General features: G+C 48.9%; 8 protein-coding genes across 8 annotated transcripts; 5 read left to right on the forward strand and 3 right to left on the reverse strand.

The window, feature by feature from the left end:
* Nucleotides 1-604: 604 nt before the first annotated feature.
* Nucleotides 605-1,219, reverse strand: ABOM_006866 (CCDC12/cwf18 family protein; the record flags this gene model as incomplete). The annotated part of the gene is made up of 1 exon (XM_022533995.1): nt 605-1,219. The coding sequence occupies one exon, from the start codon at nt 1,217-1,219 to the stop codon at nt 605-607; it is 615 nt and encodes a 204-aa protein (XP_022387438.1).
* A 321-nt stretch (nt 1,220-1,540) lies between these two features.
* Nucleotides 1,541-3,952, forward strand: ABOM_006867 (pentatricopeptide repeat protein; the record flags this gene model as incomplete). The annotated part of the gene is made up of 1 exon (XM_022533996.1): nt 1,541-3,952. One exon carries the CDS (start codon nt 1,541-1,543, stop codon nt 3,950-3,952), a length of 2,412 nt encoding a protein of 803 aa, XP_022387437.1.
* Nucleotides 3,953-4,920: 968 nt separating this feature from the next.
* On the forward strand, nt 4,921-5,819 carry ABOM_006868 (putative transcription initiation factor TFIID subunit 13; the record flags this gene model as incomplete). The annotated part of the gene is made up of 2 exons (XM_022533997.1): nt 4,921-5,245; nt 5,371-5,819. 2 exons carry the CDS (start codon nt 4,921-4,923, stop codon nt 5,817-5,819), a joined length of 774 nt encoding a protein of 257 aa, XP_022387446.1.
* An 801-nt stretch (nt 5,820-6,620) lies between these two features.
* ABOM_006869 (eukaryotic translation initiation factor 3 subunit F) lies at nt 6,621-7,801 on the reverse strand (the record flags this gene model as incomplete). Its single annotated transcript, XM_022533998.1, has 3 exons — nt 6,621-6,840; nt 6,925-7,637; nt 7,697-7,801. 3 exons carry the CDS (start codon nt 7,799-7,801, stop codon nt 6,621-6,623), a joined length of 1,038 nt encoding a protein of 345 aa, XP_022387445.1.
* A 312-nt stretch (nt 7,802-8,113) lies between these two features.
* On the forward strand, nt 8,114-10,529 carry ABOM_006870 (UTP25 family protein; the record flags this gene model as incomplete). Its single annotated transcript, XM_022533999.1, has 5 exons — nt 8,114-8,217; nt 8,268-8,653; nt 8,709-8,905; nt 8,974-9,551; nt 9,614-10,529. The coding sequence occupies 5 exons, from the start codon at nt 8,114-8,116 to the stop codon at nt 10,527-10,529; spliced, it is 2,181 nt and encodes a 726-aa protein (XP_022387476.1).
* A 764-nt stretch (nt 10,530-11,293) lies between these two features.
* ABOM_006871 (DMT family transporter) lies at nt 11,294-12,661 on the forward strand (the record flags this gene model as incomplete). Its single annotated transcript, XM_022534000.1, has 2 exons — nt 11,294-11,647; nt 11,699-12,661. The coding sequence occupies 2 exons, from the start codon at nt 11,294-11,296 to the stop codon at nt 12,659-12,661; spliced, it is 1,317 nt and encodes a 438-aa protein (XP_022387477.1).
* A 1,106-nt stretch (nt 12,662-13,767) lies between these two features.
* ABOM_006872 (uncharacterized protein) lies at nt 13,768-14,901 on the forward strand (the record flags this gene model as incomplete). The annotated part of the gene is made up of 1 exon (XM_022534001.1): nt 13,768-14,901. The coding sequence occupies one exon, from the start codon at nt 13,768-13,770 to the stop codon at nt 14,899-14,901; it is 1,134 nt and encodes a 377-aa protein (XP_022387478.1).
* Nucleotides 14,902-15,992: 1,091 nt separating this feature from the next.
* On the reverse strand, nt 15,993-17,595 carry ABOM_006873 (choline-phosphate cytidylyltransferase; the record flags this gene model as incomplete). The annotated part of the gene is made up of 4 exons (XM_022534002.1): nt 15,993-16,127; nt 16,189-16,600; nt 16,656-17,006; nt 17,069-17,595. The coding sequence occupies 4 exons, from the start codon at nt 17,593-17,595 to the stop codon at nt 15,993-15,995; spliced, it is 1,425 nt and encodes a 474-aa protein (XP_022387466.1).
* Nucleotides 17,596-18,230: the final 635 nt, after the last annotated feature.

Below are 18,230 nucleotides of genomic sequence, written 5' to 3' on the forward strand. Positions count from 1 at the left end.
ACACTAGACGAAGGCGTCGGGAGTCTAGCCCTGAAGAGCGCGGGCGAGCTAGAAACTTGTCAAGATATGGTAGCCGGAGAGGCAGGACCCGAAGCCAGAGCATTAATCAGGGCCGAATTGTAAGGGAAAGACGGTCCGTGACACCTGAAACGATGCATGACCCCAACCGCCCTGGAAGACTTTCGAGAGACACTTGCAGGCACTCAGGTCATTCAGATGGTCGTCACAGTCGAGCGCATGATGAGCGGAGTGGGCATAGTCAAGGTCACACTGTATCTCAGCCTCGAAGGGGGCGAAGTCTCAGCCCCTACAGTAAACGTCTCGCATTAACCCAGGCCATGAATATCGGCCGCCCAGGCATGTGACGTTTAGCAACGACAAAAGCGGAAAAAAAGGAAAAAGACCACCACTACGATACTGTATTATAGTAATATGAATCATATATAAATTGAAATCGGTGTCCACATGATAGAACGCAAAATGCCCTCAACGCCTTTTCGATATGTTTTGCCAGACCCCAACAGCGAGCGCCTTAAAACCAGATGTAGAAGGAACAAAGGATCGCAAAAATACCTATAACCACACCTCTTCTAGGGTATCAAGATCATGTCAGGTCGTCTTCCTCCCTTTCCCTCCGTTCATCTTCCTCCTCCCTCTCGCGTACATGTATGCCCTCAACCAACATTTCGCCCTCGATGCCTACATCCTCTCCTGCCTGGCCTCCATTGGCCCCCGCGTCTCTAGCCTTCGCCGCACGTTGCGCATCCTCTATCCTCTGTCGCACGAGCCTTGCAATTGCGTTTTGCGTCCTCACATTGAGGGTGTTTAATTTCTCGTCCAGATCCCGTTTTAGATCCCAGTTGGGCTTCTTCGGTTGAAGCTTGAAGAGATCTATCGGTTGGTCCACCTCGCCATCCTTCTTAGCTTGCTCTGCAGTTGCCTTAGCTATCTCCGCAGCTTGTGTTTCCACCGTAATCTGTCCGTCTGCGGGGGCCTGGTCGAATCCCAACTTCGGGCCACGGGTTTCTGCATCATAGTTTCTTCCGGACAGAAATCTGGCTGTGACATCGGGGGCAGCATCTTCCGATTCGTCATCTTTAACGTTGGATTCTGTTAAAGGCTCTGGCTCTGGTTGCTTTCTTTTGAGCGCCGCGAGCTTTGCGAGTCGAGCTTTGCGTTCTGTTGCCGCTGCGTCGAGAGTGGCATGGTTGGATGACATAGTGGGAAACTCAATATATATTAACAGATAGAGGATGCAAGGTAAAGCAAGTGTTGCAGGGGAAAGAATGAGCTCCCCCGTTTCAGGGTCAAAAATATGCGACAATTTCTTGACAATGTTATCGGAAGTGTTGCGCCACACTCCGGGAGCATTAGCCACACTAGCGACGGAACATAATCCGGCGGCCGCGATAAATCGGCATTAATTTCTTCTCAAAGCTTCCAAGTACCGACATCTACTTTCCCTCCGTGAATCGCTTTTCGTGCTATCCTACTGGCATTTATGTTCAATGCGCGAGATCACGAGATCACGAAATCCTGAATGTCATTTTGTCCACATCATCTCCTGCGTTCCCGCTTCAGCGCCGGGCTACCGTCCCGTGCTCCGAAACATAGGTTGCGTCTAGGGCACTGTTATCGACAAAGTGCGAAATTTCCAACAGCACGATATGTCACGAATTATGCGTCGACATCGAATATTACAAACTGTGCATATGACACTGTTGGCAATGATCTGAGCCCTCGGCCTGACTCTAATCCAGCTTTAATTCGCGAACCAAGAGACACCCGGACTGAGGCTCAAGCTCATGACCTTCGAGATGTAGTTTCTCATTCAGCTCACGAATACGAAAACGAAGCTACAGAGGGCTCATCAATACCATATCTGGATGGTATTCCTGGCCCGCCCACATCGTCATCTGGAGAAAGGGATCTCAACAATCAAGAGCGCAAATTCGTCTACGCTACCCGTACGATGGTCGACGGCAAGGTGAAATATACCTACAAGGCTAGACAGGTGAGCCAGGAGACCTACGATTTTCATCAGAATATAAAGATGAGATCTTTATGCTACGATCGCGAAGAAATCCATACATGGAGAACCACTTGTAATAAAATTTGGGGAGCTGCGATTTTGGACATGGACGTACAAGATTTTCCCGCGCTGTTGATGCTCAACGATGCCGATTCAAGCCTTCTTGAGAAGATTAAGACAGACTGCCTGGGTAACTTTCGTGAGGCTTGGGAGGCATTGGACAAATCTGCAAAGGCTTCACACTGGAAGCGATTATCATTATGGCTGTTACAAAATTCCCCGCATCTGGCCTTGGAATTTTTCCTTGTAACCTGCCAAAGTGCGGACAAGCCCTTGTTTGCCATGGTTTCAGATTGCTTCCTCTTTCTAGATAAATACCATGCCAGTGAATTTCAACACTGGGAAAGGGGGGGCCACACATATGTGTCCCTTTTGCTTACTTGTCTAGACCCGAGCAATTGGCCTGTTGCGCACCTTGGGCAAAAGGGCGTCCGGCTCTACCTAAAGAACGCTGGCCCCGAAGAGCTTTACCATGCCTGGACCATCGTGGATGGAAGGAGGAATCATATAACATCCCAGACGTGGCTTTGCTTTATGCGTCAGTTTACGGAAATTGGAGATATCCATAAATCACTAGAGGCGCTTGAACTTGTGCGGAGAAGGGAGCAGGATAACTTTTTGATGGATTCTCAAGGGGTTATGCGTCACTGTTGCAAACTTTTATTACTCGACTCTGTCCAGGATACTCCGAATGGGCGCAATTTCTATATTCTACCCAAACTCCTCAAAATGGGGGTACGCCCAGATCGGGATATGATGAACATAGTTCTATCCAACGCTTTCAAGACCGGTGATCCGCAGGTGGGATTCGACATGTTCCGTTTCATGAGAAGGCAGTCCCTCGAGCCTGATTCGTTTACTTATTTAACCTTGCTTAATGATGCGGTGACTCGTGGGGATCGAGAGCGTGTTCAATCACTGATACAAGACATTAGAGCACGTGGGCTTGAGAAGAACGATTGGATTGCAAGCAAGATATTTCACGCTCATTTTACTTTCAATGCGAGGCATCATGATCCAAATGACGATCCCAATGGAGTTTTTTACTCACTACTGGATATGTACAATCAGCTATATGACATCTCGCCGTTAAAGGAGCTATCTGTCATTCCGCCCGAATACACTCCTCCCCCGGGAGGTGATAATCTCCAACCATCTCTCATTGCTCTATATCTGATGATCGCGACTTATCTACGGTGCCAGAAACGCATATCCCACGCTCATCGCATCTACACCAAGTTCAAAGCCCTCGTCTCAGGGAACCACCCAGTCATAGCTCCGCTAGCTTCCACCGACCATACTTACAACGAGTTTTTGGTAGCGTTTCGGGATGACCCTCGAGGGCTGCGACCAGCCGTGCGATTAGTGGAGGATATGTTGCACTCTTCTAATGAAAACCAGGAACCGGAAGATGGGGCTCCTGTTCATGGTAAGCCATCGGTTCGGACCTGGACGATCCTGATGAGCGCCTTCACGTTCAATAAACAACCACTCGCCGCGGAGAAGGTTCGAGAGATGATGGCGAAACATGGAGTGGAATACAACAAGGTTACCTGGAACATGGTCATCAACACCTATGCTAACGCGCAAAATATTGCTGAGGTTGCAAAGTCCATTAAGGCCATGGAATCTCAAGGCTACACTATGGATTCATACACCATGAAATGTCTCCGCTACCTCCAAGATCCAGAGCGCCTATGGATTGCGGTAGAAGAACTGGACAAGGCGACCGACGCTCACCACGATATAGTGACCTCTTTAGATCAGAGGCCTTTGGTGGAACACGAATTGGATGAAGATGAGCATCTGTTAGAGCAAGGCTTGCGACGTCTGCGCGAAAGAAAGCAGTCTACCCGTTGAGATACCCTTATCTAACTACTAGTTATTTTCTACTGTCTTTCTATCTTGCATTTAGAGCGTGGGTTCGGGAGAAGAATGTCATTTTTAGAACGAGAGATCGATATATGTGGAGATATTCTTGATGTAAAATATCACTTATGTACAATACACATGTAAATAACGATGCGGACTCCCTGCAATATAATTTTAATGCCCAAACCACCAAGAAGAGGTTCTTTTAACGCCGATTGCTGGTAAGATCTTCATTCATTAAAAAACAAAAGTAGAAGAACTGTTTAAAGAGAGACAGGGGCAACCAGGGGGCATTCAGCCCCCAAAGAAGATCGAAACCTAGCGCATGTATGTTAGCCTCACTATTATCTCAACTTCAGTAGGTCCATATGATGTCGTCCAGCACTCACAGCCATCAAGATGCAGCAGATACTGACATACGGGCTGAGCCGTTCACCGATTCGAGCACACTTCCAGAATACCCCGAAGAAACTTCAGGTGAGGGTGTTAGTCCCGTCTCTTAGTTGACACCCTGGGGAAGACCGGAGGTAGAACCTACCCATGTTGATTACGATCCATGATTCCTGGCATAATCGAGTGGGCATAGGTGCTTGTGCAGATGACAAGCAAGATAACCAGCAGGAGCGATTGAAAGTTGAACAAGGCAGACTACAGAAAGGGTTATTTTTAGTTGATGGTCATCCTATTGAAGTCGAACCAGTCTAGATAGGCAGGCTTCATTCACAGAGCATTCACTCACCATCTTGTTTGAACTGCCAAGGATTAGTCTGTTCCCCTCCTTGAACTTAATACCAATGACTTAACAGGCTTCAGTTTCCGTGCAAGATTAAGAAACAATATTAGCTGATAGAGACCCAGACACTATCATACTATCTGTCTACACGTTCCGTCCAGTGAATCAGAAATTCTGCCTCCCATGTCCGCCGACGTTCTTCACCGCCCTGGCCACCGTCCCAATGTTAAACCATCTACGGGTGGAGCTCAAAGGCTTCTGCCGCCTCCTCTACGTCCAGTTCAGCGAACCTCTCCAGCTCCCACCTCGACAGCCAAGTTCTGGCCATGTGTCGAGCCAGCTTGCCCCTCCCTGGCCGTTCAACCCTCAAGAAACTGCTCTAATCCGCGCCGGTTATCGCCCAGCATTCAAATCTGACACCGCCAAGAACGCGGATTCTACAGAAGCCGACTCTAGTAAGAAGAGCAAGAAGCGCTCTATTACCATTATGGCCGAACCCAGAGCCCGTGCTGCTAGGCACAAGGGTCAGATGAATTTTGCTGCTGAATGTAAGTGTTGTCTCTTTCTTTCTCTCTTACTTTTTTTTTTAATTTCCCCTGTTCCCCCCCAAACAAACAAACACATGACTCTATTGCAACTTCTGTTACTCACATCACATGTTTCCATTCGATAGTGCGTCTCCTCCTTCTCGCATATGGCGATCCAAGCCCGCACCCGTCTTTCCCTTCGGAGCCTCTTCCCGAAACAGTTCGTGTGCTCGATGAAATTGTTACCGATTTTGTCCTTGAGATGTGCCACGGCGCAGCTCAATATGCCGCCTATTCGCGCCGTCAGAAGATCAAAGTGGACGACTTCCGGTTTGCATTGCGCCGTGATCCCAACAAGCTTGGTCGTGTCCAGGAGCTATTGCGCATGGAGCGCGAGTTGAAAGAAGCTCGCAAGGCATTCGATCAGAATGATGACCAGGTTGGAAACTTGAAGGATGCTAGCAAAAAGGAACTCGAAGATTTGGGCGAAAGTACCGATGGCAAGAAGAGCAAGGGAAAGGGAAAGAGAAATGCTCGAAGGGACTCGGATGCTACGGAGGACACGACGGTTTCGAAGAAGAGAAAGACTGGTTGAGCCAGTTGTCGTTGGCACTGCTTCGCTACTTTTGATGTCATTTTGCTCTTTAAACATCTGTCTCGGGCGTTTTGGGTTAGGACACCAATATTCATCAAACATGGGAGATACCATTTGCTGTTATTAGAAGGGCGTTTATTGGGGAAATTTTTTCTAGCTTTCAAGTTGAGAGCTCAAGATATTAGATATCAAGCAATCCTTTCAGCAAGCCAGGCGCTTCAAAATGGTGACGTTAATCGTTTCAACTGGTGTCTACAAACAAAGCTCAGATACTTGTTGGTTCAGTACATATGTCCATTCATCATGATTGACATGCTGGTAAGAAAAGCCGGCTTCGTAATCATCAAGTCTACACTATATCATCGGAGCAAATTAAGGCCGATCTGCTCCTGGCATAAAAGGGTCTCAAACCCTTGCTCTTCCCATTTTGCACAGCTCCATTTTTTTTTCATCGCTCTGAACAAAGCCAGATTGACTCCCATACGCCATGCTCTTTCTGGTTCATTTTTTTCTTTTGCTTTCGTTCGTCCATTCGTTTTCGCACTGCCCCAGCAATCGCGAATGCAATGTCATAAATGGCATAACAGAGAGAAAAGGATGGGAGCAGAACTGAGAACAAGCTTTTTCCACAAGAAAAGATAACCCTGGACGAGATAGAACCCTAGACACATATCAAGGAAAAAAGGGATAAACAGAGTAGCGGGATAATAGATGCGAGAAAGTAAAAAATGGATGGGACAAGAGATGTAGAGAGAAAAGAAAAGGTGTCTTCATGGATAGCCTTGGTTTTACGTTCCCTCTTTACGCGCGAGCCTCCTCTCCACTCCGGTCTTGAGTCCTCTGCTGCCCTCCGCGGCCTCCCTTGCCGCCCCTCTGACCTCCGCGCTGGCCGGACTCTGCATTGCCGGACTCGCCGCCAAGGGTGAGCTGAGCGGTAGCTAAGCGGTTGGACAGTTCCATCTGTGTACGGATGGTGTTGGCCAGGTAAGACACAACCAGAACGTCTTGGATGTGGTTGTTGCTGTAGAAATGGTTAGCATTAGGACGTATGATGCAAACCGGTATGATAACGAATGAGAGTCGTAAGGGGTGGGGGTGAACATACAAATCCCGCTCGATATCGGCAGGCTCAACCTTGGGCGCCAAAGCGAGAGCGTTGAGAAGGAACTGGCCCAACGCTGTCGATGCAGGAGCCTCCTCATCGATGACAGATTCGACATACTTGGAAACGCGGTCGATCATACCGAGAACTTCCTCGACCGCACGCTCAAGAGCCTCAATATCGGTGAAGATGTTCGCGGCACGGCTTTCAGCATCGCGAGCGGCAGCAATAGATTCCAGACCGCTCTTTTCAGTCTCGCCGTAGCGAATCTCGTAGGGGACGGGGATAAAGGCAGCGCTGTCGGCGGCTCTCTCTGCCGTCACACCAACAGGAGCGGAAATGTAGGCGCGGGTTTCAACATCCTTGCCAGCTTCGGTAGAGACAGTCAAGTGGACAGCAGGGTGAGGGAAGGTCCCATCACCTTGGCCGCTGTAGAAGTTCTGGATCAAAGCGGAGAAGGTGTTCAACTCCGACGAAGTAGCGTACCAACCGACCAGCACTTCCTTCGGGTTTGCCTTGAGATGCAACGCAAGCATTTGCTTCTGGTATTCCATGTCGACCTCAACCTGATCCGTCGTTTCGGTGTGTCCAACAGCAAAAGTAGTGCGAATCTCCACCTCAGTTCCATCCTCTGACCTGGTACCTAGCAGGGTTCCGATGACACGCTCCTGGTCGGCATTGCGACGGAGGGAATGATCAAGGATCGAGAAGAGAGCCTGTCATGGGGCATCAGGGCTTCCATCTTTCACTTATCATTCCGTTAAAGCAAACATACCTGAGGATGAATGACAACATTCAGAGGGGCGGTTGTCGGTGCAGACCCCACTGCCATCGGGCCCAGAGGGCGAGCAAGGTGAAGGAAAGAATCAGTTTCAGCCATGATGGGTAAGAAGTGTTAGATGCGCGAATTGCCGTTCTCTCTAGCTCTCGACTCTTTCACTTGGTATCTTCCTCGGCGTGGTGGAGAGTAGCTCTCTTTTTTTTATCAATTCTTCCGCCCGCTAGACTCTGCGCCGACGGAGGTTCTGCGAGGCTCAAATTGTGTGTGCGCAGCGGGAATTTCACGCTAAGATAAGATAAGCATCCTCGACCCAAAGAGAGGGAAAAAAAAATAATTCGGAAAAAGAAGACAAAAAGTCTGGTGCCTTCAGAGCTGCAAACTAACCCTTCAGGGGCATAATTTCTTTCGCAAATGGCTCCCCCTCGGAATAAAGGTCCCAAGGGCCGTGGAACCCGTGCCAGAGCTCCTGTAAAGAGGAAAAATGGCTTCACAACATCCCGAGTAGATGAGATAGAGTGAGCTTCTCCCGCTGGGTTCACTTAGTCAAGCTAACCAGTCCACTCAGGTCAGAAGAATCCTCAAGCGGAGAGGAGGGTCAGTTCGAAGACAACCTTAGGGACGAAATGGATGGTGATAATGGTCTTATGGACGATTCATCGTCAGATAGCGACGAGGACGAAGAAGCTGACAAGTCGGCCCGTCCGTATAACGAATTGCTTCAGCTACTCAATACAACCGCTGATTCTAAAGGGCCGGCACGCAAAAAGAGAAAGACCGAACACAAGGACGATAAAGAAGAGGCAGCTCGAAATGACACAGTTGTTGCCGCCAGCGAAGAGGAGCTGCTGGAAGATGACGACTTGCAGCAGCAGGAATCTTCTGATGAAGAGGACGAAGATAATTTAGACGAGGTAGATGGCGATGGCCAAGCCGACAGCGACAATGAAGACGGTACAACTCTTCAGTATATCCGGTTGAAGATAATCCACTTACTGATATTGAGCAGATAATGATCCCTTCGAGGCACATTTCGCAGGGGGAAAGGAAGACGAACTGTCTAAGCAAATCAAGGCTGTAGGGGAGAATAAATGGAAAATTGTAAAGAAAGAGCTCCCCGAGGATGTGAGATTGGTGCGCGCTGCGCCCGATACGGGAAGCGATTTGTCTTGCCTACCTGCCCTGAAGAGTATCGCGAATTTAAAGGTAAGCAATACCTAGCCTACGACGAGGTGGCATGTGGGAAACAGCGTCAGTTGCTTATTACGCCACAGCTCAAGAAAAGGTTGAAAGCCCCTGCTCAGGAGCACATTACCCAGATCAGCGGCCATGCCCAACAACTCGCCCCGTATATCTTTGATTATCAAGACGTCTTGTATGGCGCCAGACAATCATCCAACTCGGCCCAGTTACGAAACATCCTGGCAGTCCATGCAGTTAATCATGTATTGAAGACTCGGGACCGTGTGCTCAAGAACAACGCTCGTGTCGCAAAGGAACAAGATGCCGACCTCGATCTGCGGGATCAAGGCTTTACCAGGCCCAAGGTGCTATATCTTCTCCCGACTAAACAAGCTTGCGTACGTGTAGTAGAGTCAATCACCCAGCTCTTTCAACCTGAGCAGCAAGAAAACAGGAAGCGTTTCATGGACACTTTCTCTGCAACGGATGACAAGTCCTGGGAGAGCAAACCGGACGACTTTCGAGAGTTATTCGGTGGAAACGACGATGACATGTTCCGACTAGGCCTCAAATTCACGAGAAAGACTGTCAAATTTTTTGCACAATTCTACGCTTCAGATATGATCCTTGCCAGCCCACTTGGTTTGCGCACGATCATGGACCAGGCTGAGTAGGTTTTCCGAGGGCGTCCGCGCTACATGAAAGCCTAGAACGCATGCTAACTTACTGAAGTGCGAAGAAACGTGACCATGACTTTTTATCTTCTATTGAAGTCGTTATAGTAGATCAGGCCGATGCCCTTCTCATGCAGAATTGGGATCACGTCGACTACATCTTCAAACATCTCAACCTGCAGCCGAGGGAGGCGCACGGGTGTGATTTTAGCCGCGTGCGGACATGGTATCTCGACAACAACGCACGATATGTCCGTCAAATGGTCATGCTAGCTTCCTTTATTACCCCAGAGATCAACTCGGTCTTCTCCACCCATATGCTGAACGTCTCTGGCAAGATTAAAATGACGCCAGTATATGCTGGGGCAATCTCTGAGATCCCACTCCCAGTATCCGTGAAGCAGACATTCTCCCGATTCGACAGTCTCTCGCCGGCGAAAGACCCAGACGCGCGATTTAAGCACTTCACCACGACCGTGCTCTCATCTTTAGTCCGCAATATCACCTCTGGCCGGGGGAACAATAGCGGTGGAACCTTAATCTTTATCCCGTCGTACCTAGATTTCGTCCGTGTACGCAATTACTTTGCCACTTCCGCGCAGACCACGAACGTCTCCTTCGGTGCGATTTCGGAATACTCGGACACTCGGGACATCATGCGAGCTCGTACACACTTTATGAATGGCCGACACTCCGTATTGCTATACACAGAAAGATTCCACCATTTTCGGCGGTATCAGATCCGTGGCGTCAAACGTGTCATCATGTATGGAGTGCCAGAAACCCCAACATTCTGGGGGGAGATTGTGGGATTCTTGGGCATGGATCCGGCGGCAATCGATGAGGCGGCCGAGGGAGGCGTCCGCGCACTATTTTCCAAGTGGGATGCACTGAAACTGGAGAGGATCGTTGGAACTAAACGAGTTGGCAATATGCTGCGGGAGAAGGGGGGTGACACATTTACATTTGTATAGGTGCGAGTTAGTCCAGGGTGCTAACTCTTTTGCAATATCCTGATTATACCAACATTCTTTAAGACCTGACAGGTACTGTTGTTATTATAGCGTGTGTGTGTGCTTCTGCTTTCTTTCTTTCTTTCTTTCTTTCTTTCTTTCTTTCTTTCTTTCTTTCTTTCTTTCTTATTTTTTTTCTCTTCTAGTTCTTTCAAGACTTGAGAGATTTTGTTGGATGGGATGAAGACCTGAGTATACCTGGGTTGGATCAAGAATCTGCTGCAGCTGAACTGGATAAATTGTAGAAGTTCATGTAGAAAAGTGGGTCAACTGAACCCAGCCGCCGATCCACACCCACAATTTCAGTCCCTCCGTCAAACATCATTTGACGCCGATAGCGCTCCAAAGTCATGCGCATTGGAGGAAAAGTTCACTGTTCTCTTTTTCTTTTCTTCTTCTTCTTTCTTTCTTTTCTTTTTTTAAAAAAAAAAAACTCGGCTTTGGAGATCTTTCACCTGACTTGTATTTTTATTTTTTTTTATTTCCTTTAAGTATACTGCGCAGTAAGTAATTAAATCAATAGTTAGTTAAGTACCGGAGACCCATTAATCATTGAGCTGAATCTTCCTCATGATCAACACCGATTTCTTTGCCTAAACCTGTCTACTTATACCTATCCCTTTTGATTCCTCCGTTTCTCCAATCCTTTAAGTCCCGGGAGGAAAACAAAACAACAAAAAAAATACCAAAAGGAGTTACATTTCAGTCCACATCGATCTAATATGATGCCTCCGTCGGCGTCTAGTCAGGATGAGAACCAGCATCCTGTTGAGGATGTCAGATCCGACCCTCGCAGCGTGTTTTCCGCGGTGTTTGGTTGGAGCAGAAAGCGCCGAGACACCACCCATGAAGATGAAGATGAACGGAGACCCTTACTGGGGTCAAGTTCGCCCATGTCACCGTCACCACTGTCATCATCATGGTGGGAAGCGACGTGGGATTCGGCACAGGAACTCTGGCTCCAGGGTAGGGGAATGATCCTTGTCATGTTGGCCCAGTTCTTCGGGGCTTCCATGAATGTCATGACTCAAATTTTGGAGAGAAAGGGGAGGAATGGGGAAGGGTTTCATCCGTTTCAGGTGTGATCATCTAGCTTTCTCTAAATATCTCCCCGTACTAAACTGTAACAGATCCTGTTCGCCCGCATGTCCATCACGGTTATAGTCAGTTATCTGTACATGTGGTACACCAAAGTCCCTCACCCGTTTGGGACCCGCCCTGTACTTCACCTGCTCCTGCTTCGTGCAGCCGGTGGCTTTTTTGGCGTTTATGGGCTTTACTACTCCGTTCAATACCTACCACTGTCGGAAGCCACAGTGTTAACTTTCCTGGCACCTATCCTGACCTGCTATGCCTGCTCTCTGTTCATTCCCAATGAGACCTTCACACGCAAGCAACAGCTTGCTGGCGTGGTGTCGCTAGTTGGTGTGGTTCTGATCGCACGGCCTTTCTCATTCTTTTCGAAAACAAATCCACCCGACTCTAGAGAGCCTGGCAGCGAGGAGCAGCCTGATTACGAGGATGAATATCACCGTATTCTAGCGACCATCATGGCGCTCATGGGAGTCATGGGGGCGTCTTGCGCGTACTCGACCATCCGAATGATCGGACAGCGCTGTCATCCGCTGGTGTCCGTCACATATTTTTCCTTTTTTACGACTGTTGTGTCGACCGTGGCCATCCTGCTAATACCTTCCATCGCTCTAGAGCTGCCAGGCACCCCGTTGGAATGGACCCTACTCATGGGTCTGGGTGTTTGTGGGTTCCTGCTGCAGTTCCTCTTGACAGCTGGTCTGTCGTATGTGCCTCCACCGAGGAAGTCGTCCACGTCGGAACAGCATCGTCAATATGGAAGCAATGGGAATGGCGAGCCGAAGGATGCGTCGCACAGCTCGTCCGGATCGCGTGCGACATCTATGATTTATATGCAGATGGTCTTTGCGTTGTTTTATGACCGCGTTGTTTGGGGGAGTACTCTGTCTCTCTTGAGTTGGATGGGATCTGGTTTGATCTTAGGAAGCGCCATCTATGTGGCCGTCGTCCGGGAGGCGCCCGCAGCTGCCGCTAGGGAAGATGAGAATGAGACGAACTGAGTACTACTCGGAAACGGAAATGGAAATTATGAAAAAATTGGTCGCGTACGACGCCACGACTTGCATGAGCGGAGAGAGGAATGAGGGCCTGGAGAATGGGCGGGTGGGGGAGGTGGGAGGAAGGATAACTAATGCATGCCGGAGCCGGCGAGGTAAGGGCTACGACGATCTGAGGGATTTGACAGCCAGCGATAATTCTTTTGGGGTGATGATGAGGATGATGTGGTGCTGCTGGCGGCAACAGCGCAAAGCCTGTTATTGATTTGATTGTCGGCTATATACTATATAAAAGTGTTGTATAGACTTAAGTCCTCCTCGCACATGGACAATGGATGATGATTCTAATTCGTTGTCGCCTCTGGAGCTCCTCACTTGGGACGCTCAGGACAGGTTGCAGACCGTGCGTCGCATGCAGAAAGCGGCGCTCGACTAGTGGATCCACGTCGTTTGTATGATTGGTGGTGGACGACAGTGCTCCGTCTGTGATTTGAACTGGGTGTGTATGCTGCAATGAGGCATACTACTACTAGTACTCGTACTTTAGTAACCATGGGTCAAACATGAAAATATGCCCGATGGCATGAATCTCGCCATCTGAGCCACAGCGTCATAGGGTTACAGTTGACACCGAAAAGTCCCGACGGCCCTTCCCGAGACTCACCGACCAGACTGATTGGTGCCTGCGGTGCCTGAGTTTTTATTTACCCCGGATTCAGGTGGCGTTTGATAGTAGGACCCCATCCATACTAGTACTAGTAGTTACCTATACATTCTCCTTCTATCCATCCTATCGATATATATAGGCATCAATCGATCTATCTCTTCCATTGATCGCCCCCACCTCCACCTGTGATTCTCTTTTCCCCTCCCCAGGGCTTCCTTTATATACATTTATACATACCACATAGTATTTGTCTCCCTCTTTTTTGATCGTCCACCTTCCCCATACTTTTCCCCACATCTCTCTACTATGTACATTAAACCCAGATAGGTGCTCTTCTGTTCTAGAGGTCAAATTAAAGGACAGAAAAAAAAAAAAGAGAGAGAGAAATAAAAGCAAAAAGCGAGGTACTAGGCGTTTTGAAACGAGAACATAAAACCCAACAATGCGTCACTTCGATGCCTGGTTACTTCGAGATCCTTACTCCATCTTCCACTACTACCCCACGGGGCGAAGATGGCAGGAGACTGTCCGTGATTTGATTCAAGAACGCAAGATTTGTGCACCCTCCGTGGATATCTCTTTACAAGCCGCCTCCACATCATCTAAACCAGTTGACCCATATGCCCGGCCCATGGCATCCCAATCCGATAGCTTATTCTTCCGCAAGCTACCTGCCGAAATCCGTCTCATCATCTACAACTATGCCTTCGGCGACGAAGCGATCCATTTAGTCCAGTTGAAGGGCAAGATCCGCCACGTACGGTGCAAACACTCATCATCGTCGCTCGACCGCAACCGCCGCTGCTGCCCGGTTACCCCAGCCCGCTGGCGGGTCAAGGATAACCGTACTGCAGGCCACTCCGACAGCGTGCTCTACCCGCACACGCACGCCTCCCTCCCAGCGTCCCTGAGCAATTCATCGGTGGCATTGCTGCGCACATGTCGCGCCATCTACGCCGAAGCAGCCGACATCCTTTACGCCAACGCCGTCTTCGATGTAGACGACCTCCACACCTTCATCGCCTTCTCTCTCATCGTCTGTCCGGAGCGGCTCCGCTCCATCAGGCGCCTCACCGTCCAATGGATGCCCATCTGGCAGCCCATGGCCGGACAGGAGCACAAATCCTCCATCTATTCCCACACCCACAACGACCACCTCTGGGCGCTTTTCTGGACCCGGATCGCCGCCCTCCACGGCCTCGAGCAGCTACATCTGAGCCTGGACCTGGGCCGCTTCAGTGGTAACGCCATGGGCGGTGTGGTTGGCGGGAAACGCTTTCGCCTGGCTATCGATGAGCCCTGGGTTTTCCCGATGTTATGTGTCCACGGACTCAAGTCGTTCGAGTTAGGCATCACGGCCCGCTGCGACGCTTACGCCAAGAGAGTGATGGAGCAAGACCTGTGTCGGGATGCAATGGCTCTGCGAGACGCTCTCCGTGAGCGTATGTGCTCACCGCGTGGCCAGATACCCATCGTACCTAGTCTTCAGATGAAGAGGGCGTGTGGCATGGAGGCGGAGGTGCTCGACGTTCCGGAGAGGAAAATGCGGCCGCGCCTTGCGATCACGGCTGCTTGATCATTTGAATCTCCCATCAAACACTTGCTTATATCATGAAGTAAAGAATACACATATCAAACTTATTAATGGAGACTGACTCGCGGTAGAATATGATGCGTTATAGTCACCTACCAAGAACAGCAAAAAGAGAACAGAGCAGCAATTTGCAATTAGGAATGAGATACCCTTTGTGCTTGCACTTTGTGATTCGTTTTCATTTTTATTTTCTTGCTTCCTGGTTGTCCACACCTTATGGCTGTAAGTTAGATATATGACCTAAATTAGATTTTTGTTGCATTTGCCCAAGCCAATATGTCAGTTATTCGGAACCAAGAGTGGCCAATTATACCATACCAGCCAACTCACCACCCGAGCCTGTGTGCAATAGACCGTCAGGTCAATATCCGAGATACTTGATAAAACCCACATGAAACGCCATACTTGATTCCATCAGATATCTATCTACATCTATCTACAGCCAAGGCAACCTATTAAAGATAGTATCCTGCAATCAATAAACGGAAGCAAGAAGAGATGAAAGAAAACCCCCAGACGACATAAATACAGATCAGCAGAAAAGCAACAATAGTGGGACAAGTGAAAAACGACGATAAATGAAATGAACCCTTGACCTTTCCCTAGATTTCCATACAATTTAACCCAAATTAGGAGACATGCGATTTCTTTCTTCGACCCGACAGGAGGAATGATTATGTGGGCAAATGTCATCATAATAACAACAGTAGTAATATCAACCAGAAGGTTAAAAAAACAAAACAAAAGAGAAGTCACAAGTATCAATAAGGAAACATTATCTCGTATCAACCCATCTGATATAAGATCGTATGATAATGGTCATGGAACTCTGTGGAAGGAAAAAATAGATATTGATGTGTTTTCTTTTTCTTTCTTTCTTTCTTTCTTTCTTTCTTTCTTTGTTTCCTTTTTTTTCCTTTCCAAGCTGCCATGAGATAAATGTCAGACCGTCGTTTTTCTTCTTTCTTTCTCTGACCTAACTTGCATGTGCTCAGTGAGACATAATAAGCGGCCGTTTAAAAGAGAAGACGATCGCAACTTGATTAGGTTGAACCCATGCATGACCTTCTGCTCTAATTTGTCACGGCATTGGCGGACGTTTTCAATGGTTCAATATGGCCGTTGCTGCGTTCCTGCTCGGACTCATGTTCCTCCTCACTTGTCGGGGAAGGGGCGCGGCTTTCCAAGAGTGACCGACGGCTGCGCATCTGTGCATATGTCAGTCAATAACAGCTCAATTGTAATTGGGAGGGGGTGGGATCCCCTTACCCAGGCTCTTACACCTCCAATCAATCCCAAGCTGTACCCGGTTGCAAAGTCTTCATTCCGTCCGTTTCCAATGGGACTTTCAGATCGACCCACTGATTCCACCCGGGACAGATGGGTTTTCATGGTACCAGTGGTAGGGCTGACAACGTTTCCCCGTGTACTGCCCATGTCTACACTGTTCCTCGCGCTCGGTGCCGGGCTGCCAGGCCGGCTATTCTGCCAGAGCTGCCGTAATTCTCGGCCCAGCTCCTGGCCCGTGGTTGTCCAGTTGTTCCGGATATTATCCCGAATCTCCGCAACGTGTCGCTTGATTTCCAGTTCGTTCTTTTTAAGCCATGACACATTCAGCTCCTGTCTCGAGGCGCCTCGTTTGAATTGGCGGGAAATGTACTGGTCGTAGTCGCGGACAATTCTGCATTACAGTCAGCCTCCAGCACAACACCACAATAAGAGACGGGTATACTTACCTGGTGATAATTCCCGTGGTGCTGACACCTTCCGTCCTCTGAGTAACCAAGAACTTGCCCTGGGCCTTGATCGGCGCGTAGATATCATCTCCTTCGGCCGCGCCATAGGGCAGGTCATCATGCGCCACGTAGTCGATTTGGTACTCGTCAAGAAATTCCGGAGTCAACAGCCAAGGGCAATTAGGGATCACCTCGTCCACCCATTTACAGTGACGAACGCTCTCTGCGCGCTCCGCACCACTCAGGACAGTAAGACCCTTCCGGTTGTGAGTCTCCTCATCTCCAGTCACACCGACCATCAGATGCACATCCGGGAAGGCCTTCTTCGCCTGCTCAAGCTGACGCATATGGCTGTTACGCAAGAAGCTGCATTAGCACCATTGTAAGTTTCCAGAATAGACACGTTAACATACCCCACGTGAAACAAATCAAAGACACCATCCGCATACACGCGCACTGGGCGCCCCACGGGCGGAGGATTGGTATGGTATCCAACCGGATCCTGCAACCCAGCCCGCTGAGGTGGCTGCATCATGTCCTCGGTATCCTCAACATCTGTCGTTTTGATCTGTAATCCCGACCGGCTCTTGCTTCGGCTTTCGATGTCGCTGCTGGCAACCGTCGTTTCGGACGGCTCGCCCGGATCTTCTTTGCTGAGCGCCGAAGGCTCATCGGTGGCAGGACCATTGGTTTGCTCGCCAGTCGTTGAGCTCTTCCGAGCCCGTTTCGATGGCGGAACATTGCCCGCTGAAGTTACATCAATTGGCGCCTGCTTCTTGTACTTGACCGAAAGGGGAGTATTCGGACCGGTCGAATCATCGCCATCTTCACCCGATGCATCGCGTGATGAAGGTTGCAGAAGGTCAGCGGAGATAACGTTGGACGGAAGATGTTGGGAAGCACTGCGCTTGCGCTTTCCTGCCGACGACGGAGAGGACATTATGATGGAATGAGGTAATGACCGAGTGAGCCCTGCTCTACTTCTGTCGAAAAGGGGCGTGTGTATGCTTTTGAAAATCTAATGATCAAATTAACCGAGAAAGAGAGAGGGAACTATCAAGGGCAGAAATTAGAGACGCGTTGGGAACGCGAAGAGGACAGAGTAGAAATGAGTGACGGGGAAAGAAGGAAGCGGGAGGAGTTGGACAAAACCACGGGACCCGATTTAATGATTTTAGGGGTCTTGCTCTTTAGTTTCCCCTTCCGAATTGATTCATGGGGGTGGAGCGAGACGGGGGAGAGTGAGAGTGCGTGAAAGAGAGAAAAGAAGTGAAAAGGATAAGATACTGTGCTCTATTTTTGACTTTTTTTCTTTTTTCTTTTTTTAAGAAAAATATATGTGTGTATTATTTATTATCCTCCTTCAGGTTTTCATTGTAAGACTTTTTAGACCAGTCTCAAAATAATCTATGATATACATATACATACATGAAAGAATTAAAATACAAAAGCGAAAATACCTTTGAGACAGCGCGTGGGCGGAGCCCCCAATATGACTCGGTAAGCGTTAATTTCCAACATACTTACGATGTACACTATACTAGTGTACTAGTACATACTCGATAGTATCCATAC

The sequence above is a fragment of the Aspergillus bombycis genome (genome assembly GCF_001792695.1).
Source record: "Aspergillus bombycis strain NRRL26010 chromosome Unknown contig00065, whole genome shotgun sequence".
Lineage (NCBI taxonomy): Eukaryota > Fungi > Ascomycota > Eurotiomycetes > Eurotiales > Aspergillaceae > Aspergillus > Aspergillus bombycis.